At 34.6% G+C, this 23124-nt stretch overlaps 1 protein-coding gene across 2 annotated transcripts in view; it reads left to right on the plus strand.

The window, feature by feature from the left end:
- Positions 1-23124, plus strand: part of LCORL (ligand dependent nuclear receptor corepressor like) — a 160133-nt gene that overhangs the window by 102563 nt on the left and 34446 nt on the right. For both annotated transcript variants that reach the window (XM_024741764.1, XM_024741765.1), the window contains exon 6: positions 22921-23014. In XM_024741764.1, coding sequence (XP_024597532.1) covers positions 22921-23014 — 94 coding nt within the window. The remainder of the gene's footprint in view (positions 1-22920; positions 23015-23124) is intronic.

Below are 23124 nucleotides of genomic sequence, written 5' to 3' on the forward strand. Positions count from 1 at the left end.
TGTGGTGTTGGAGACTGTAAAGAAGAGTACACTAGTCAGTGTTTAAAGAAGATAATCTTTTCACTGTGTAAGACATTAAAATTGAGAGAGGCTGAAATATGGAAATACTTTTCTCTGTTTGCTTCCCTAATTGTAGGTTGTTTGAGTTCGTTTATGTAGTAAGATCTGAGAAATTTGAGATAATAATTAGGTAGGTTATAAGACGGAGAAAGAAATGTTGAAGATGATTTTGATGTAAGTCTTAAGGACAAAAATATATCAATACATTGAATTTTGGAAGTTAGAAAGCATGGGATTTTTAGAATTTTTGTTTGTCTTGCTTTTCCATGTTTCATACCCTCTTATATCTCTTCTCCTTTGTGGGAGGCAGTTCAGTGTTCTAAAGAGACTAAAACATAGGCTTTGGTATCTGTGACAGACTTGTGGTTGAAATCCCAGCTCTGCTACTTAAGTTACATGAATAGTTAACTTTACCTATCAGAGCTTTAATTTCCTCATTTGTTACTTGGCAATAATAATAACAAACTCACTGGAGCAATATGAAAGTTAAATATAAAGTAACCAACTCATAAAAGATACTCAGACATTAGTCTCTCCCTACTCTCTACCTCCTGTTCCCTACCACCACAGAAGAGAAGGCTTGGAAGTAACATGGTAGTTATCTGTAAATATTTGTATGGCTCTTCCACTAAAGTAGGACTGAACTTTCTCTGAATGGCCCAATGAGTAGAATTAGGATCGCTACCTAGAAGTTAGGTGGAAACAGATTTCAGGTCCATATAAAAAAGAATATTTCTAAAGATCAGACATTTTTTTTTAAAGGGGAAAGGGGAAAAGATTCCCTGGTTGCCTTATCATTAGAGGCATTCAAAAGCATCAGATGAGTGGTTGGAATAGATGACATTTTAAAAGTAAATTTCCAGTCCTTACATTCTGTGATTCTATGAATTTAAGTAATAAGGCAGACCCAAGTATATATAGAAAATAAGTAATGTAGTTACTTATTTAAATTATTTTGATGTTCTAGGCAAAGTGCACAAATATATATGTTAACATTCTGAGGCTGAAAAGTCATTTAGTTTAGTGTGGCTTGTAGTGTATAAAGCAAGGGAGAGAATGGTAATAGGTGAGGCTAAAGAAATAGGTAGGGGTAAGATTGTGAGAAAGCCATGTAGGAAATATTAAGGATTTTGACTTTTCTTAGGGCCCTAGAAAGCTGCTAGGTTTCTTTAAGCAGAGAGTAACAAATCAGATTTTCTTTTATAAAACTATTCTGCAGTGGTATAGATTGGTAAGCTCTAACTTTGTCTACTTGCGTACCAAATTTTTTTAATGTAGCACATGTATGTGTGTATCTATACACACCAGTACCTTATATGTACTAATATTTCCACAAATTAAAATTTTTAAGGTTGAAATAAAGATGTTGTAAACAATTTTTAAATGTCTTGCTAATCGTGGTGACTTCACCCCCAGTATCTTATTACACAATGTAGACTTTGGAGCGTTTCATTAGTAATAATACAGGGTATAAATCCTTATTTCAAATGGTTTCTTAAGAACTAAAAAAACTTTTGGACTGACTTCACTGTTCATACCTTATAGTATAATTAATAAAATGCTCATACTAGTAGTAGCAGGATTAGTTCTGCCTTTGTTTGTCTATTATTTGCTAGTGCTTTTTTCACATTATTCTCACTGTAATTTTGCAACAATACTCGTTTAAGTCATTTGTTCATTTTGTGATTTATTTTATTCAGATTAGATGCTGTAATCTGTAAATCCAGTAGATAATCTAGCCATAAATAATGTAGATAATTTATGGATTGTCTGACCTATAAATCTATAGAATTATTAATCCCAAATGGTTTTACAGGTAACTTTATATAACCTTAAGGCAGTAGATAATTCTTATCTTTTACAGACTATTTTAAAGAATAGAAAAGAGAGAAATATTGATATAATCTTTATCAAAACAAGGCACAGATAGCAAAAGAAAGAAAATTTGCAAGCTAGTCTTATTTACAAACCTAGGTACAAAAATTCTAAACAAAATGTTGGCAAATTGAATATAGTGAATTATAAAAACATTATAAATGTTTTTATAAATGTTTATAAACATTATAAATGTTTATATAAATTATAAATCATAAAAATATTATAAATCATCTGTGGGGAAGCACAGATGATTCTGCATTTGAGACACCTTTATGATTTTACACATTACCAAAAAAAATCAGCCATATCATCCTAATAGATACAGAAAAAATTTACAAAAGCTGACACATTTATTATAAAAAATGCTTATCACCCCAAGAATAGATGAGTACTTCTGCTATGAGGGACATCATAACCAAATGATTTAAAGTAACGGACATGATAAAAATTTTCAGCATTTTATAAGACGTCTTGACTCATGTAACGTGATGAGAAAAAAAGAAATATGAAAGTAAGCAATAATAAGTAATAGTTATAAGGAAAGAATGAACAAAATTGTGGTTACTTACAAACAGTATGATTGTGTATATAGAAAATATGAAAGAATATCTATGTGAAGTTTTAGAACTGATGAAAGAGTTCAGAAAAGGTACTACTCACAAGGTTAGTATGATAACATCCAATTAGAAAATCCAGTTTTTAAAAAATCTTCTACAATAGCAACAAAAGCAGGAAAAACATTAAAACACCTAAGAATGAAGCTAATAAACTAAGACCTTATGGAGAACATTATAAAACTTTATTGAAGGTTATAAAAGAAGACTCCCAAAATGAGTGATTATATTTTAAATGAATGGGAAGACTCTAGAAGGTAGCAGTTCATCTTTAATGTACTTAATAATTCAACGTCATTCTAGTCAAAATTCTGATAGGGTTTATTGTGAAAAATGACTTGCCAATCATAAAATTTATGAGTAAAACTTAAAAGAGCCAAGAATTACCAAGTCAATGTGGTGAGGGACTTCTCTAAAACATATCAAGACTTTGTATAATAATTCAAACAGGGTGCTATGGGCCATATACAAATCACTAGGACATATTAGCAAGCCCAGAAGAGATGTCATTATAAATCACCAGGATGATGGCCTGTTCAGTAAATAGTTCCAGGGCAATTGCTTACCCACTTGGAGGGGGAAAAAAATGGATCCCTACCTTACACCGCTCACAAAAGTAATTTTAGTTGGGTTAAAGGGCTAAATGTTAAAAGCAAAACTAAAAGTTAGAAAAGATAAAGGATTATATCTTAATGAATTTAAAATAAGAATTTCTTAAGATGCAGAAATAACAATCCATGCAATAATTGTGTAAATTTGTACTAAAATGTAAAACTTAAGTGTTACAAATGTCACTGTGAAGAGAGTGAAAATTCAAGCCTCAAATTTGGAGACAGTATTTACAACTGATGTAACTAACAACCATTTAGCTAATCAAACAGAACTATAGCCAATGAGGAAAACATGACACCTTAGAAAAATAGGCAAAAACAGTTATCAGAAGATTACAGAATAACCAAATAAGCAAAGTAAAAGATGCTCAAAAGAATATCCTGCTCAGCTTTCACCCCAATATAGGGTTCTTTTATTCTGTCATATAAAAGATGGTAATTCAACCTCTGATTGACAATAAGTACATGCAAAAAATCGTTGTTTGACAGCTCTGACAATTAAGCTCCTATCTCTGAAACATCCACCCTTCATTTTATATTTCTTCCATCTGCAGTAATTATTTTACTCAATAGTACTGTAAATATTTGTAGAAATTATTATTATTTTTTTTTTTTGTAGAAATTATTGTATCTCCAGACTTCTCTTTCCCATGCTAACCTTTAGGGTTTTGGGGTTTCTTTTCCATCTGCAACAATATGAGAAAATTTTTCCTTTTACTTATTATTAGTGCTGTAAATATTTGTTGAAACTATTTTGTCTGTCTAAACTTCTGTTTTCCATGCTAATCTTTATACAGCTTCTCTAATTGTTCTTCATAAATCAGTTTCCATACTTCTCATTTTCCTTGTCCTCTCTTCCACAAACTGTAGACTGACTTAAAATATTGTTGCCCTGAGAGATACATTCCTGTTTGCCTCTCCATTGTACCTTCTAACCAGGTATTTCAAATATTAGAGAGATTTCTTTGTGCACTTTCATTTCTGCAGATTTGTATAAATACTCTAAGCCTCAGAAACTGGGAGAAAGTAAGTTATGAATTCTTTTGTCCTGGAGCAGTAGCTTAAAAAACAGGTAGAAATAACATTAGCATAACCAAAAGTAATTTTTTTTCCATTTTAATCTGGGCCCAAAGTAAAAGCTTCTCCTGAATCCCAAAGTACAGGAAGAAGTTTACAACTTACGGACCTTTATCATTATCGTGACAACCATGAAGAATTTACCAGTTCTGTACAAAACAAGATCAAATGTGGGCAGAGATGAAAGAGCAGCACTTTATTGGCCTTGTTGGTAGTGTTGTCTACCATGAGGTCTAGTGAATATTCTGGTAGAATTTTCATTATACTAAATTTCTCACTTCATTGTAATTGTTTCCGTGTTTATCTCCCCACTGTAATCAACCTTTGGGAGCAGGAACCTGTGTATTCACTTTTGTATCCCCAGGGCGTGTATGATATATGACATATTGGATTTACTGGATTAAAAATCTTCACTATTTTCAAATGCTATTGACAGCTGAACTGAGAACTGATACTTGATCATTGGATTTATGGTTTTTTAGCAGTGAAATTTCTTATTTTAAACATATTGGATGGAAATTATCCTGAAATATCGTTATACTTTCTTAAACAACATATGGAACATTGTGTCATGATGAACATTAATTATTGCACTGACCTGTAATGACTTGACATTTTTAGAATTATTCTCCCTTAAGCTAACTGGCAACAGATTAAGTTAAAAATACTTTTAAGAAATTATTATTTCACATTGCTATCAGTAGGCTAAACTTTGGAAATCATGTCTCCTAGATTGAATAAGATTTTTTTAAAAAATAAATTATGTATGAGACATATAAACTAGGCTTCAGGTAAATTTTACATTTCATTGAATGAAATATATAAATTTCAGTGATATGTTTAATTGTTATTAAGTATCCTTTGTTGCTGCTGCTGCCATTCTAGTCTGGTTTCTTGGCTGAGATTAAGGTAGGTGACACTGTCAGCTGAGATGTTAAACTATAATTAAAAGAGCAATGTATCATTTTATGATATCACATATTATAAACTACACTGTTTATAAATGAAGTTTGTTGTTACTCTGTTAGGAAAATACTGAATAGTTTTGTTTTTTTTTTTAATTTCAATTCAGAAGATATTTCCGTATCTACTAATGAAGGCAATAAAATTATCCATCTTGTTTTTCTATGCTGAACTTTTGTTTTCCAAGGCTGAAGACATATGGAAGAAAATGTTATGTTCCATGCTTGAGAAGATACCATATTTTAGTAAACCTGAAGAATAAAACATATCTAAATGATTCATGTCCCTTCTGATCTAACCTTCTCTAACTCTAGGGTTAGACGAAACAGGTGGTTTTTTAAAATTCCAAATCAAAGCCATATCACTCATCTGCTTAAAAACACTTAAAAACAAAACAAAACAAAACACACACACACACACACTTTAATGGCTTTGAATTGTCCTTAGGATAAAGTGTAAAATCCTAAACTCACCAAGATCCAGATCCTACCTATCTATTCAGTCTCATCTTGCACCTTTCTTTAGTCTTCATATTGGTTTTCTCTGTTTGTTGAATGTCATATACTCTGGCTTCAGAACATTTGTACATGCTTTTGCCTCTCTGTAGAAGCCACTCTACCCCCTACCCACACCAATTTTTCCTAAATAAATTTTACTTGGTTTTCCTTCAGGTCTGCATTTAAACATCACTTCTCTAAGAAAAACCAACCCCCACACCTCCTAAATTGGATGCACACAGACATAACACATGCATTCTTACTAATTACCACCAAAGTTGAGTTTCAGTCTCATATTTTCCCATAGCATCCTGTATTCTTTTGTAGCCTCATAACCCTTGTAATTGTTTCCACCATCTTATTTTGTTCTTTCTGTTTGTCCCATTTGTTAAGCTTTTTTCCCTCCTTTGTTATTTTCTTTTAGATTGCATTTTTTCTTTGCTAATTTTGAAATTATATTCTCTACTGCTGTTCCGTTAGTGGTTTCCCTAGAAATTCTTTAATGCTCAGTTAACTCAGCAGTTAATGTAAGGAATTTTTCTTTTTTTTTTTTTTTGACTGCGTTGGGTCTTCATTGCTGCATACAGGCTTTCTCTAGTTGCGGCAAGCAGGGGCTACTCTTAGTAGTGTTGCGTGGGCTTCTCATTGCAGTGGCTTCTCTCGTTGCTGAAGGATAAAGTGTAAAATCCTAAACTCACCAAGATCCAGATCCTACCTATCTATTCAGTCTCATCTTGCACCTTTCTTTAGTCTTCATATTGGTTTTCTCTGTTTGTTGAATGTCATATACTCTGGCTTCAGAACATTTGTACATGCTTTTGCCTCTCTGTAGAAGCCACTCTACCCCCTACCCACACCAATTTTTCACTCTAGTTGCGGCAAGCAGGGGCTACTCTTAGTAGTGTTGCGTGGGCTTCTCATTGCAGTGGCTTCTCTCGTTGCTGAGCACAGGCTCTAGGCGCGCGGGCTCAGTAGTTGTGGCGCACGGGCTTAGTTGCTCCACGGCATGTGGGATCTTCCCGGACCACCTAAATAAATTTTACTTGGTTTTCCTTCAGGTCTGCATTTAAACATCACTTCTCTAAGAAAAACCAACCCCCACACCTCCTAAATTGGATGCACACAGACATAACACATGCATTCTTACTAATTACCACCAAAGTTGAGTTTCAGTCTCATATTTTCCCATAGCATCCTGTATTCTTTTGTAGCCTCATAACCCTTGTAATTGTTTCCACCATCTTATTTTGTTCTTTCTGTTTGTCCCATTTGTTAAGCTTTTTTCCCTCCTTTGTTATTTTCTTTTAGATTGCATTTTTTCTTTGCTAATTTTGAAATTATATTCTCTACTGCTGTTCCGTTAGTGGTTTCCCTAGAAATTCTTTAATGCTCAGTTAACTCAGCAGTTAATGTAAGGAATTTTTCTTTTTTTTTTTTTTTGACTGCGTTGGGTCTTCATTGCTGCATACAGGCTTTCTCTAGTTGCGGCAAGCAGGGGCTACTCTTAGTAGTGTTGCGTGGGCTTCTCATTGCAGTGGCTTCTCTCGTTGCTGAGCACAGGCTCTAGGCGCGCGGGCTCAGTAGTTGTGGCGCACGGGCTTAGTTGCTCCACGGCATGTGGGATCTTCCCGGACCAGGCATCGAACCCGTGTCCCCTGCATTGGCAGGCAGATTCTTATCCACTGTGCGATCAGGGAAGTCCGGTAAGGAATATTTTAACTTCTTACCTGCCCTGACACGATAGCCATTTTATCAATGCTTTTGTTCTCTTTTTATGATATCACAATTAAAACATTGTAACTATTTTATATAATCAAGTTTTGTTTAGATTTACATACATGATTACCTTTTTCCTTTGCTCATTATTTGTTCTTATATCTCGAAGTGTCTTCTGGAATCAGAGATTCCTTTTTTTTTTAACATCTTTATTGGAGTATAATTGCTTTACAATGGTGTGTTTCTGCTTTATAACAAAGTGAAACAGCTATATATATATATATACACCCTCCCTATCCCACCCCTCTAGGTGGTCACAAAGCACCAAGCCCATCTGCCTGTGCTATGCAGCTGCTTCCCACCACCTATCTGTTTTACATTTGGTAGTATATATATGTCCATGCCACTCTCTCACTTCATCCCAGCTTACCCTTCCCCCTCCCTGTGTCCTCAAAAGGGTTTTTTTCATAAATGGGTGTTGAATTTTGTCAAAAGATTTTTCTGCATCTATTGAGATGATCATATGGTTTTTATTCTTCAATTTGTTAATATGGTGTATCACATTGATTGATTTTTGTATATTGAAGAATCCTTGGATTCCTGGGATAAACCCCACTTGATCATGGTGTATGATCCTTTTAATATGCTGTTGGATTCTGTTTGCTAGTGTTTTGTTGAGAATTTTTGCATCTATGTTCACCAGTGATATTGGCCTGTAGTTTTCTTTCTTTGTGACATCTTTTTCTGGTTTTGGTGTCAGGGTGATGGTGGCCTTGTAGAATGAGTTTGGGAGTGTTCCTCCCTCTGCTATATTTTGGAAGAGTTTGAGAAGGATAGGAGTTAGCTCTTCTCTAAATGTTTGATAGAATTCACCCGTGAAGCCATCTGGTCCTGGGCTTTTGTTTGTTGGAAAATTTTTAATCACAGTCTCAATTTCAGTGCTTGTGATTGGCCTGTTTATATTTTCTATTTCTTCATGGTTGTCTTGGAAGGTTGTGCTTTTCTAAGAATTTGTCCATTTCTTCCAGGTTGTCCATTTTATTTCCCTTTCTCTTCTTTGTTCACACTGCTCCCAGGGTTCAGCTTTGGATTTGGACCCGCTGCTGCGTGTAGGTCGCCTGAGGGCGTCTGTTCTTCACTCAGACAGGACAGGGTTAAAGTAGCAGCTGATTAGGGGGCTCTGGCTCACTCAGGCTGGGGGGAGGGAGGGGCATGGAATGCTGGGTGAGCCTGCGTTGTCGGCAGAGGCCAGCGTGATGTTGCAACAGCCTGAGGTGTGCCCTGTGTTCTCCTGGGAAATTGTCCCTGGATCACGGGACCTTGGCAGTGGTGGGCTGCACAGGCTCCAAAGATCCTTTTAATAAAGGTCTACTGGTCGTAAACCTTTGGGATTATTTTTCCAGTTTCTTATTCTTATTTTTTTTTAACCGTGATCTTCAAAGAGATTTTTTTTCTGGGTACACAAGTCTAAGCTGACAATTATTATTTTCTTAGCACTGCTACCATGATAGTGTCTTGGCTTCTATTTTTGCTATAACCACCCAACAAATCATCTTTTCTTTGTAGGTAATCTTTACACGCTTTTTGTTTAGCATCTCTCTCTCACTTTTCTCTCTGTGTTTTGTTTATGCTTTTTTGCAGGTTGTCCTGGATATGTTTGGGTATAGATTTCTTTATTTTTTTTTCTTTTTATTCATTTATTTATTTATTTTTTGGCTGTATTGGATCTTCATTGCTGCATGCGGGCTTTCTCCAGTTGCGGTGGGCGGGGGCTACTCTTCATTGCGGTGCACGGGCTTCTCATCATGGTGGCTTCTCTTTTTGCAGAGCACGGGCTCTAGGTGCGTGGGCTTCAGTAGTTGTGGCACGTGGGCTTAGTAGTTGTGGCTCATGGGCTCTAGAGTGCAGGCTCAGTAGTTGTGGCACATGGGCTTAGTTGCTCCGCGACATGTGGGATCTTCCCAGACCAGGGCTCATACCCATGTCCCCTGCGGTAGCAGGCAGATTCTTAACCACTGTGCTGCCAGGGAAGTCCCGGGTGTAGATTTCTTTTCTTCATTCTGCTTGGAAGTCCTATCATTTCTAAAACCGAGGACAAATTTCTTTTATCACTTGTGATTTTTCAGCCATTATCTTTTCAATGTAATGCAGCTCCCATTTTTTCTTTTGTTAAAATTTACTGAGACATATTTTGGATCCTCTCATTCTATCCTTCATATCTCTTATCTTCTCTTTCATATCTTCCACCTCTTTGTCCCTTTGTGTTATATCCTGATTACTTAATTTAGAACTATCTCCAATTCACTGATTCCCTCTTGAGCTATTCTAATCACTGTTTTACCTTTGTCTTGAGTTTCTAGTTTGTTATTATTTTTCCATTTCCAGAAGTTATTTGTTATTGTTTTGAAATATGCCTGTCAGCGTGCCCCTAATTTTACAAAAAGAATCAATAAGCAAGATATCAAGAGTGATTTGAGAGGATTATTTTAGGTAAGGTGGTCAGGAAAGCCTCCCAGAAGAAATGAGTTTGAACAGAGAATTGAATAATGAGGAGAAGTCCTCCACATGAAGATCTGAGGGCAGGGCATTCCAGGCAGAAGAAATATCAAAAACAGAGAAAAAAATATCAGAAATCAAAGAAGGCAGGAGCAAATCAGGTGTGTTTGAGGAACTGTATGAAGATTGTCTCAGTCACTTAAAAATCAAGAGACTAGTCAAAACTTTTCCCTAAAGTCAGATTATAGAGTGTCAAGAAATATAATTGTTATGGTATATTTAAGCTGGATTTTTCTCTTTTCTGTTTTGTAAAGAATATCACAAAAAGCCATGCACTTTAAATTCAGAAGTTCCATAAATAAATGTTATTTACCATGTAACTGTCACTTGACTAACCTAATTAGCTGTACGAAGTATAAAAAGAAAATCAATTTCTTTATAGCCATTACATTTCCTGAATATTTGTTATAGTTTGATATAAAATTGGCCACTCTATCACCACATGGTTTCCAGGTGATAATTCACTGAGTTTTGATTTCCCTTATAATTTTTTTTATGTATTTTCCCTCCAAATACAGCTTTCATAATATGTACCTTAACTTTGAAGTTATCAGTGTGCCAAAATGGGGTTCAAAATAACAGCTTGAATAGAGTAAAGCTGATATTACTTCTATATTTAAATCTTCCTCTTAGTTTTCTGTTACATGAAGAACAAAATTTAAGTTTCCTTTCCATGACCTACATGGCTTTGCTAAGACCTTGTCCCTGTCTACCCCTCTGGACTTAACTCCTTTTCCTCTCTTCCTGGCTTAGTATGTGCAAGTCACACTGTCTGTCTATTTCTGACACATTCTAAGCTTACTTCACTTCTGAACCTTCACTCTTGCTGATGGCTTTCCTGGATTACTCTGCCTTTAGATCTTCTTCTTTCTCTGGCTTGGCCCTCTTCATCATCTATATCTTAGCTAGAATATCAGCTTAACAATAAGACAATAAATTCCAGTGTATAAAAATAACTTCTGGGTGATAAAGAAGAAAGCACCATTAGAAAAATCAAAAGAGAAATAGTAGTCTATGAAAAAAATATTTATAATTTATATTACAAAATAAAGGACTAATACTCTAATGCATTAAGAGTTTCAAAAATTGAGAAGTGAAAGATATACCACTGATAGAAAAATGAGCATTGTTTTACTGTCAATTCATAGAAGAGGTTTTAAAAGCCTTTAAACATAGGGAAACACACTTATAAACTCATAGGAAATAGTCATATATGGTTCACACCTATCAGACTGATAAGAATTCAAGTTTAATAACATAATCTTTCTGGTGAGACTGTGAAGAAACAGGCACTTTCTAGTATTCTCATTGCTAGGGGAATACTAACTGGTAGAATCCTTATGGAGGGGAATTGACAATACAATACATGTTAAAATTATATATGCATTTACTCTTTGAGCCAGAAATCTCACTTCAAGGAATTGAGCCTATAATTACACTTACACAAATATTGATGATATACACTCAGGGTTATTCATTGGGTGGCATTACTTACAATAGCAAGGGATTAGAAGTAACCCAAATGGTTAACTAAATTACTGTACATCCACACAGTGGCAAACTGAGCATTTGAATAAAAAGAGTGAGAAAGATCCCTTATTAGTGACATTTTCAAGTTTTAGGAGATAGAAGCAAGATGCAGAACAGTATATATATATGTTCTCTTTTTGTATAAACAAAGCAGGAAAGATAAAACCTATAAGGGAATGAAGTAAATGAGGCAGAGGAGGCAGGATAGAAGTGTTGTGAATGGACCTTGTTATGTAGTTTTATATAAATGTTCAGATCCCAAAGAATAAGCATTTTTTAAAGTTAAAGCAATCCCTAAAATTTGAAAAAGAATGTAACAAATGAGCATAGCTGCATCAAGTTAGTAATATATTAACAGTAAGAAAAGAATGATGTCAGGTGACTTTACCCAGTATTTTGACTATACATTCTTGGTGGAATATATTCTAAGGACAAAGGAGTGCTTCAAATAAATTCTAAACTTCTTTTAGTAATATTAGTAATAATATTGCCATTGTTTGTTATTTTGGATCTCTAGGATAAATCAAATATATAATCATGTTAACATTGTTTTGGGAAACCAAGATTTTCAGGGTAAGAGAAGAAACAAATAAGTGTAAAATCAAAGTAAACACCCTGTAATATTACATATGTGTAGATTGGAAATGTCACTGCAAACTCATGATTTTTTTTCTTTTCAAAAATGTGCATTTCTTAGCCTGACCACTGAAATATTCTAAAAGCAATAACACGACAGCTCAGTGGCATTGAATTTAGACCAAGATTGTGGTCTTCTAAACATTATTTTCCCTTAAAGGGAAATAGGCTTCCTTGGAATCCAGGTCTGGATCAGAAAATGTACAAGATGAGCCTGGAACATCTTATGCCAGCAAGCCAGGACGTGCCAAAGACTAATTTGTCAACCAAATACAGGAGGCAACGTTAAGGGTTCCCCATTGGCCAAATAAGAGAACATTTAAGCATCAGAAGGAAAAACATTTTCAACTGAAACATGTTGAATGTTTTAAAATCCATTAGTTCATGATAATCCAAAAACAAAACAAAAACAAAAACAAGGTGCCCCTCAAAGTCATTAGTCTACACTGGAGAAGCATAGCATACCAACTCCTTATTTTGAAAATGAGCAATTAGAGGAAAGAGTTAAGCATTTATTTTGCTTTGCTTTTACAAATTGTATTTCAGGACAACCAAATAGCCTTTTGAGGAAGATTCTTAAAGAAGAATTTCAGTTAATAAATATGGCAGACACGACAGACTTAAAATATTATTATTTTGCAATGCCTAGTAAGATAACTGAATCAAAGATTATCAGAAGATAAAACTATTAGAAGAGAGGTTGCTTGGGGAACTTTACAATGGAGAGGTCAGGCTGTTGTCATCAGAATACACTGATCACTTAGGCATCATTAGAAATAGACTTTATACATCACTTGTGAAGTATTCCTGCCAGAAACGTTGAACATGAATCTAAGCGATTTTTTAGGTCAGTGGTTCTCAAATGTGGTCCAGGAAGCCCTCAGTGTCTCTGAAACTCTTTCAGGGGATACACCAGGTCAAAACTAATAATAACATATTATTTGCCCTTTTCACTCTCATTCTCTCACAAGTGTGTAGTGCAGTCAGTCAGAGGCTGATGTATGATTTCTGAACACATTGAATATAGAAGCATATATGAGAATCCAGCTGTCTCCTATTAAACAAGAAGCTTAATAGAAGCTAGGCATTTAAAAGATTTGCAAAATTATTTTTTAAAGTTCTCACTTTATTTTGACAATATTATTTTTCATTAAAATGTTTTATAAACATTTATAGAGTTATCAATTACAAATATTTAAAGTTTTTAATTAGTTTAATTTATAATATGGTAAATATTATGACTCACCTAAACAAAAGTTCTTTGAGGTCCACAGTAATTTTTAAGAGTGAAGAGATCATGAGAACCAAAAGTTTGAGAACCATTTGCTTTAGAGCAAAGTAAACGACACCGTAGGAGAGCAAAAAGAACAAACCATAATGTGAGACATTCTCTAGTAGAACTGATGACCTGGCCTCTTCAAAAAGTCAGTGTCATTATTTTAAACAATGAGGGAAAGGGCTGCTATAAATTTTAAGAGACATAGCCATCAAGAATAACACAGACAAATTAGCTCCTAATTTGAACATACAAACTGTAAAAAGACGTTTTGGACTCACTAGAGGAAATTCAGTACAAACTAAGTATTAGGTGATAACAAGGAATTTTTATAGTTATGTACAAAAATGTTCATACGTTTAAAGATGCATAAGAATATAGAAATGATGTGACAGCTGGAATTAACTTTAAAATACTTAAGTAGATAGAGATAAATAGAGCAAGTGTAGCAAAAATTTAGGTAATTGTATAAACTGAAGAGTGGATAGAAGGAATCATTCTATATTTTTGCATTTTTGAAAGGTATCTCAATTAAATTTCTTTTTTAAGAAAGATTATGACTCACCTAAACAAAAGTTCTTTGAGGTCCACAGTAATTTTTAAGAGTGAAGAGATCATGAGAACCAAAAGTTTGAGAACCATTTGCTTTAGAGCAAAGTAAACGACACCGTAGGAGAGCAAAAAGAACAAACCATAATGTGAGACATTCTCTAGTAGAACTGATGACCTGGCCTCTTCAAAAAGTCAGTGTCATTATTTTAAACAATGAGGGAAAGGGCTGCTATAAATTTTAAGAGACATAGCCATCAAGAATAACACAGACAAATTAGCTCCTAATTTGAACATACAAACTGTAAAAAGACGTTTTGGACTCACTAGAGGAAATTCAGTACAAACTAAGTATTAGGTGATAACAAGGAATTTTTATAGTTATGTACAAAAATGTTCATACGTTTAAAGATGCATAAGAATATAGAAATGATGTGACAGCTGGAATTAACTTTAAAATACTTAAGTAGATAGAGATAAATAGAGCAAGTGTAGCAAAAATTTAGGTAATTGTATAAACTGAAGAGTGGATAGAAGGAATCATTCTATATTTTTGAAAGGTATCTCAATTAAATTTCTTTTTTAAGAAAGAGCAAGTCATCTTCCCAGAGGCTTTAACTGATCATTTATTCCAACATAGTAACCTCTTCCCACCTGCCATTGTTGTTATTCTGTTTGTCACTGTGTTTTATTTTCATTGTAAGGCCTTACCACCTTGTGAAATCAATATTTTATTGACTTTTCTTTGTTCTACTAGAATGTAAATTACATGAGAGCAAGAACATTTTCTATTTTGCTCCCTACTGTTTCCTTTGTGCCATTTAGAGAAATGACTGGCATATTATAACCATGCAATAAATATTAATCAAATGAATGAACTGTAAAGCTATGCACTGATCTTTTATTTATCCACCCAGAAGTAACTGATTCGGTTTTCAATCCTTCCAAATCATTTTCTGGAAAAACATACTCAACACACACACTTACACACTCTCGCTCTCTCCTCCCAGAGCTCATTCCCACAAATCATTCATTATATAATCCTCTATAAGTTGTATTTTTTAAATATTTTTAAACATCCATATGTTACTGTTTTTCTGCAGATCCATTTTAATACTTAAATTGATCTACTTAGCTGAATAGTATTCAATGTTCTGGAAGGATCACATTATACTTAATTCTGTATCTTCAGGTATATAAGTGAACATGGTCGAGCTGATATTTTGCAGTCAGTCTTAATTTTTACCTTAGGACATATTCCTAGAAGTGAAATTGCTGCATAAAACAGCATGCATAAAGCTGTTAGAAGTCAAGATAGTGGAGGTAGGTGTAAGGACCAGAGGAGATATGATGGGGGGCTTCTGGGTTGATGGTGGTGATCTAGGTACTATTTACATCGAAATGTTCAGTTTGTGAAAATTCATTAAATTGTGTAGTTAGGTTCATTCTTGTTATGAATGTTGTATTTCAATAAAAAGATATTTAAAATTCATAAATCACTATTAGATGAGCATGTTAAGGGCTAGCAAGTCTAAAGTCTTCCAATATGATGTTGTAATAAGTATACATCCCACATTTTAAATGTTTGGTTGAAACTTAAACTTACATAATACACAGTACAATACATGGGATAAAAAAGAGAGTGTGTTTTTTAAAATATTTTTCAAGGTATTGACTTGAAGCCTTTTGAAACTTTGCTTTAGTTCAGTATTTGTAGGAATAACTGAAGAAAGAAAAAAAGAACTGCAGTGAAGGGCTTCCCTGGTGGCGCAGTGGTTGAGAGTCCACCTGCCGATGCAGGGGACACGGGTTCGTGCCCCAGTCCGGGAAGATCCCACATCCCTCGAGCGGCTGGGCCCGGGAGCCATGGCCGCTGAGCCTGCGCGTCCGGAGCCTGTGCTCCGCAACGGGAGAGGCCACAACAGTGAGAGGCCTGCGTACTGCAAAAAAAAAAAAAAAAAAAATGAACTGCAGTGAAATTCTAAAATGGCATATGGTGGAAGTGCTGAAACCCTGTTTAATTTTACCAGTAATATTTCCTAATTAAATTTAGTATTATTAATTTTTATATTCTAAATTTACTATAAGCACTTCACTCTGATTTATTTTGTCCCTTGTCATTATTAGTAAATAGTAGGTGAGTGAATTCTTACGGGATTTCAGCTATGTATGCACTAAATAAAAACACATCGAGAAAGCAATAACTCTTCCCTTTTAAAAAAGTGTTTGATGTGCAGAGGAAGGCAAATGAAGGAAGGAAAAACCAATGTTAAAGCTTAACTCATGTGCTACTCTGATATTATATTATTTCCTCCATGACCCTGAAACTTTAACTCAATGGTTAAAGAAGTAATAAAAACAATTTTAAAATAAAATTTGGATAAACCCAAGTGATTGCTTTTACACTTTGGTATTATTTTGTTAATAAGTTTGTGGGGTTTCTTCATGAATATATGCTTATTATGGCAAACCTGGGGAAAGCAGAAAATTAGCGAGATTCTGTTAAGTGTGTATTTTATATATATTTGTGCTTATCAGTAATACTGAAATCTTTGGTATATCTTTGTATATAAAACCACTTAAATACTATTTTCTTTTTTTTTTTTTTGCGGTACGTGGGCCTCTCACTGTTGTGGCCTCTCCCCTTGTGGAGCACAGGCTCCGGACGTGCAGGCTCAGCGGCCATGGCTCACGGGCCTAGCCCCTCCGCAGCATGTGGGATCCTCCCGGACCGGGGCACAAATCCGTGTCCCCTGCATCGGCAGGAGGACTCTCAACCACTGTGCCACCAGGGAAGCCCAAGATACTATTTTCTTAAGATAGATGCCTAGAGGAGTGTGAACATTTTTAAGATTTTTGGTAGCATATTACTAGATTATTTAGAAAAGCATTTGTTCCTAAACTGGTAATGTGTGATGGTGGCAAATTTATTGCACCATTACCAACATTGTAACTTGACTTTTTAAAACATTACACAGATTAGAATTATAGTTGAATACAGAGTCTGGAATAAGTGCCTGAGTTTGAATGGCATTTCACTACTTACAGTTATCTTGGGCAAGATAATTAAAACCTCTTTTGCTTTCAGTTTTATCATTAAAAATTGCAAATAAATAAAACCTATTTATATATTGGGCTGTGTGAGCCCTAAGTGGGGTTAAGACATATAATGCTCTTAGAGTGGTGTTCTGTACACTATAAAAATGTTATGGTTTTATATATTTAGATTTTTATATAAGCTCTGTTTTCTAGAAATCAGTTAAATATAAATGCTCAATATTTGAAATCAGGGGAATCTCCTAGAGAGTACAGTAGGGAAAAACAAGAGCTGAAGGCTGACTAGAACAATACATTGAGGGGCTAAAAGAAAGACAGGAAGACCCATTTAAGGAGAGAGATAAGAGGTGATCAAAGACATAAAGTAGAAATAGTATTAAGGTATTTATTAAAACTATTAACATAGGTTTGCATCAAACATCATGAAATGTTACACTGCATTGATTTGGATGAAAGTTTTATTGCTAGTGATTAGTGTTATTATGAAATTAAATTTGGAATATTTTCCCGTTGTCCAAACAACGTAAAATGTATGTGATATTTTGTCATTAAAATTCACTTGCCTTCATGTACTGAATCTTACTGATATTTACATCTTTAATATTGATGATAGGCAATGTGTTTTTGAAGGTCTTTTAACTCATGTTCATACTCAGGTATGGACTGAGCTTGATGAATTTGTCTTGTATAGCAACCGGAGACCAATAGTATTGTGATGAGTTAATAAATACGTTTTTAATATATTTAATATTCATATTTAATTTAGTGGTTAGTGTTCATCAACTTGATATTTCTAAAGAAAAATCTGTTATTATTAGAGCCTAACGAATATAGAAATTGATGATTAAAAATCATTCTCAGCCTCTTTAACTGAACTGGAGTTTCTCTTTGTGTGAAGCTAACTTCTCTCCCATATAGATATCAACTTTTTGACTGTGCTGTCATTTTCTGACTAGCTGAACAAAGTTCATTGATTTCATGATTATTTTCTCAGTCAGGGTCTGCTGTATGCAGTGCTATATGCTTAGGATTGGTGTGACAGAATTGAGCAAGTCATTGATGAGTCAGTGAATTGGTCTTTATTGAGGTACTATTGCTTTCAGGCCCTTGCTTAGAAGTGAGTCTTGTGAGAAAATCAGCTAAGTAAGTATACTTAACTAGATATAAATAGTAAATAGATTCTAAACGTAGTTACTAAATCCCCACAGTACTATTGGGCTTCAGGTGCTAAACTAGGCAAATTATAATAACACATCATAAATACAGTATAGAAGAATATGAAGGGTGCTATGGGAATATGAAAGAAGGCTGGGGAAAAATTAGGAAAACCTTCTTTGAGGGGACGATCCGGAAGGATGTGTTAAAGTTAGCCAGGCCAAGAGAGCACAGAGCATACTTTGAAGAATGGACAGAGACAGGTAAGAGATGAGAAAGAATGGTGTCCTTGGAGGAGTGAAAGACAGTTCTGTATTATGAGGGTTGTACTTGTCTGCTTTTAATAGATTCTTCATCGGGAATTTGCAGGAGAATACAGAGCTGAAAATAATTTGTAAACAGAAATCCAAATCTTGGTTTTGGAATGCAAATTCTCAAAAAAATTAACCCAATAAAATGTTGATACTCAAGAAATTGCTTAATTTGGTCATGGTTTCAATTTTCCAAACACCAGTCCATTTTTAAAGTTATCTGGTGGTGTCATGTAGACAGTTACCTGACCTTGTTGGTAGATTACATCAGCCTGTCTTTAATCCTGTATCTTTTGCACTAGTGTTTGCTGAGAAATAATTAAATCGTGTTGTTAATGCTCGGTCTACAACCAGTAAATGGAAACAATCTGTTTTTATTACTTGGAAAATTTTCTTATATACAGCAAAATGCAGTGTAATAATCATGTTCCTGTTACCCAGAACTAATAAATGTGTTATTTGATCATATTTGCTTCTAATATGTTTTCTCTTGAGGAGCTATCACATCTTTTTGTTTATCCTTGAAAGCAACCTCTGACAATACCTATTTATGCATCTCTAAGCAAAATAGTTTTATGTGCTTTAGAGATTCACGTAAATGCATACCAAATGCATTCATGTTCATTTACTCCTGCAACTTGCTCTTCTTTCTCATCGGATTAGCAAAAATTAAAAATCTCAACAACACCAAGTGTTGTCAAGGTTATGGAAAAAAATTTTAGTAATATCTACAGAAGTTCAACATGTATACCCTTCTGTCCAGCACTTACACTTCTAGGTGTGCATCTTAGAAAAGTTCTTATACGTGAACACAAGAAAACATTTAGAAGGATTTTTGCTTCAGAATTGTTTGTAATAGTGAAAAACTAAAACAGCCTAAGTACCTACCAATAGGTGAATGGTAAATAAATTTCAGTCTCTCTTTCTGTCTTCTACTTATTTTCTGTTGCCCTGAAGCATTTAGCATGATAAGTGCTTACTTTTTATCCATCAAGTTAATTATTAGTACTTTGAAAATGTATACACACAAAACAATCTAGTTATGATGTGATACCTCCATTGTGAAGAAGTGATGCTGATAGATGCAAATCAGCAGCGGCAAGAAAATGCCCTTTTTTGCCATTTCTGATTTTTTCTTTTTCTTAATTCTAGTTCCCAAGCTATTTCTCCCCTTCTCTCACTGTTTTTGTTTTTTCTATTTCAGATAAACCTAGGGGTTACTCTTTATGATTTTTCTAGGTCTTGAGCCACAGCCTTTATGATGGAAAAAGGAATCGTGATACGAGCAAAATATTTTAATATAGGTGACAAAACCACTGACAAAAAGTGAGATTTTTTTATAGATAACATGGGCAGCCTAGGTATGGAGAATGGGTTATGGAAAAAAGATAAAAGCATTTCTCACCTGGGCCACTGTTTAGAGTTCCTAAAGAAGAAGAATCAGGAATATAAGCCTAATTTGGGTAGTTCTTTTAAAGATGGAGCAGAGCTTAAGTCTAGCTCATCCTCGAGACTGAAATTAGCTATCAAACCAGCAATCAAGGAGTGGTCCAAAAAGGACAAGAATACCTTTACTGCCCTAGCTAGGGAGCTACAGCCTAGTTTTCACACTTAATGTAAAGGAGAGAGAGAAGGAGTTCTCTGCACCTCCTTATTTATGGTTTGTGGAGTAGTTAACCTGAAATCGACCATATCAAAAGTCTAAAATTTAGAACTGGAGAAATTCATTAATTTATTCTGTAACACTGACAAGGAATAACACACTTATGAAGAGTGTATTTTATATGCTATAAACTACATAAAATGAGCAGAATCAAAACGAGTGAATTCAGTGATAAATCTGAATATGGATTAGGTAGTAATGACGTTTTTGAAGATGGTCTTATAAGACCTTAAAATAGTAAAATTTTAAGTGCTGAAGAAGAGAAATGAGATAGTAAAGGAGAAGACAACATTCATTTCTCTATTTTAGTAGGTTATAGCACTCTACTTTTGTTTATGAAATACAAATGAGTAAGTCAGGATTCCTGACCTTGAGGAATTCAGTCTCATGGAAGAAAAAGATACGTAAATCAAAAATTGCATGAGAGTGTCGTAAGTGTTGTAGGATGCTGTTGACAAGGTGAACACTAAGATTCTACTTGGGGGGATCTGGATCTTTAAAGATGAGGCATTTGGCAAGTTGAAAAGTGGAAGGAACATTCTAGGCAGAGGGAACCATGCACTGCAGTTTGAGAGACCTGACACCACATAGGATGTTTGAGGAACTGCAAGTGGTTTAGATGCACAGGAAGTGTGATGGTTGAGATGAGTTGTTGACTAAGCCTAAGATTGGGCTGGATGGATAAACTGGGGCAAGATACTTCATTTAATAATTTTTTAAGGTAGTATGTACCATGTACTTTATTTGTCCAGTCTCCCTTTTTACCCTTTCAATCTAGACATTTTAACCTCTAGCAATAACTGAATTCCTTCTAGTTCCTCTCAGTTCTTTTCAGCAAATATTTATTGAACACTTATTGTGTGCCAGCCACTATTGTAGGCAGTGGGGATACATCAGTAAATAAAATAGACGTGATCTCTGCCTTCACATAGCTTATAGTCTGGTGGCTAACACTAATAAGTCAATAAGAAACTAGAATATAGCCTGCTAAATGCTAAATACTCTAGGTAAGTATTGCAAGTATAGGAACCTAGAATAATGACAACCAAGTTCAAGTTGTGTCATGAATGACTGAATGATGAGTAAGGTTTGGTGAATATTAGGATGAGTGTGGGGATAGAAGGAGAGGATTAAGAGACTTCTAGGCAGAGGAAACTAATTGAAAGCCTAGAGGTGAGAAATAGCATAACATTTTCCCAACAGGTGTCCCTGTTCCCCCCTTAGCCCCTTGCAGTCCATTCTCCCCACAGCAGATTGATCCTTTAAAAACATAAATTTAAATTGTGCCAGATTTATGCTTAGAATCCTCCAGTGGTTTCTTGTCTTTCAAAATAAAATTTCTTACCGTGGCCTACAAGGCCCTATGTGATCTGCCTGATTTCTGATTTCATCTCTCACAGTCTTCTTACTCCACTCTAGTCACCCTGGCCTCTTTGCTGTTCCTTAAACATTCCAGATATGATTCCATATCATAGCCTTTGCACACTGATCCTTCTACAAGCTTTCCCCAAGATAATCTGCTTGGTTGGTACCGTCACTTTGTTCAGGACTCTGTTCAAGTCCAAGAGGCCTTTACTGATAATACCTGATAAAAGAGCAGCTGCCTTAGTCCTACCCTCATTACTCTTATCAGCTCACTCTGCTTTATTTTTCCTAAGTAGCACTGATCATCAACCTGAAATATGGTTGTTGTCAGTGGTGGTGGTGTATGAATTATCTAACTAGATCACAAGCACTGTGAGGATAGATACTTTGTGTACCTTTTTTTTTTTTTTACTGCTGGTCTCCCAAGTTCCTAAAACAGTGCTTTGCACATAATTAAATTATTTTTAAACCTAGTTGAATTTTTTAGTATATTTTTTAAACATAGGTTTTCTTACAGTTATTTCTTGTGGCTTTAATTTTCAAGTTTTTAGCTATCCATAGAGATATATTCCCAGTATGTATTGCTGTGTTTTAAATTCATAGTTTTATTTTTATTCTTTTTGATTTTGAAGTTTATCAGATTAACAACATATCTGAATCATTGAAGCTTCATCTATGTAAATTCAATATTATAATAGTAATAAAATAACTACATGTTAGTAACAAATACATAGGCAGTTGTTTTCTAACAGTTTATTTTTCCTAAAATGTTATATTGTGTCTTCATCCAATCACAGGTATAACCACAATACATTACATAGGCAGTGATTCAACTGTTGTACATTTCAGTTATTTAAAACAGGAAAATTTTATGCTGAGTTCTAAAAAATAGATTGGCTGTACATAGAGTCAAAGATTACCTAAAGTATGTGTTCCACATATTACTAGTCCTAGTAAATGCTAATTATCGCTTTCTTATTCATCATCATATTTTCTATGCTTTTTGTTTTGTTCAACGTACATTATTCCTACTTTCCCAAAGCATCATCTGGGCAGCCTTGAATAGGAAGCACTCATGTTTCTATTGAATGAGCAGTCAATGGCTGTTCACTGCAGAACAGTAGAAAAGGTGACCAAGGGTGGATTTTAAACATTTTATATCTAGTCTCTTTGTTTCTTCATATCACTTGGCAGTGCCAGCTCCTTCTCTGTTCTTTTTTCCTATGTAGTGCCTTCCCAGTCATGTATTGTTGCTAAAACCACAAGATGAGTTGGTGATGGCCATGTGTCAAATACAAGTGTTAATTTTTAGGTCATGAATTAGTAGATCATCAAAATATGAAATGTTAAAATGTTAAGGATTACCTGTCACAAATATAAAGTTTTTTCTCTTGCAAAAATTATAGGGGATGGAGTGTTAGATCTCTCTACAAAGAAAACCAGCATAAAATCTGAAGAGTCATCCATATGTGATCCTTCTTCTGAAAATTCAATGGCTGGGTAAGCAATATCTAGGAAATGTAATTTAATATTAATATAAAATTATGGAGAGAACTCTTAATACTACTCTGAATAGATTGACATATATAGTTTTCTTCCAGAATTTTTGT

Source organism: Neophocaena asiaeorientalis, unplaced genomic scaffold (assembly GCF_003031525.2).
Source record: "Neophocaena asiaeorientalis asiaeorientalis breed wild unplaced genomic scaffold, Neophocaena_asiaeorientalis_V1.1 scaffold218, whole genome shotgun sequence".
NCBI classification, from domain to species: domain Eukaryota; kingdom Metazoa; phylum Chordata; class Mammalia; order Artiodactyla; family Phocoenidae; genus Neophocaena; species Neophocaena asiaeorientalis.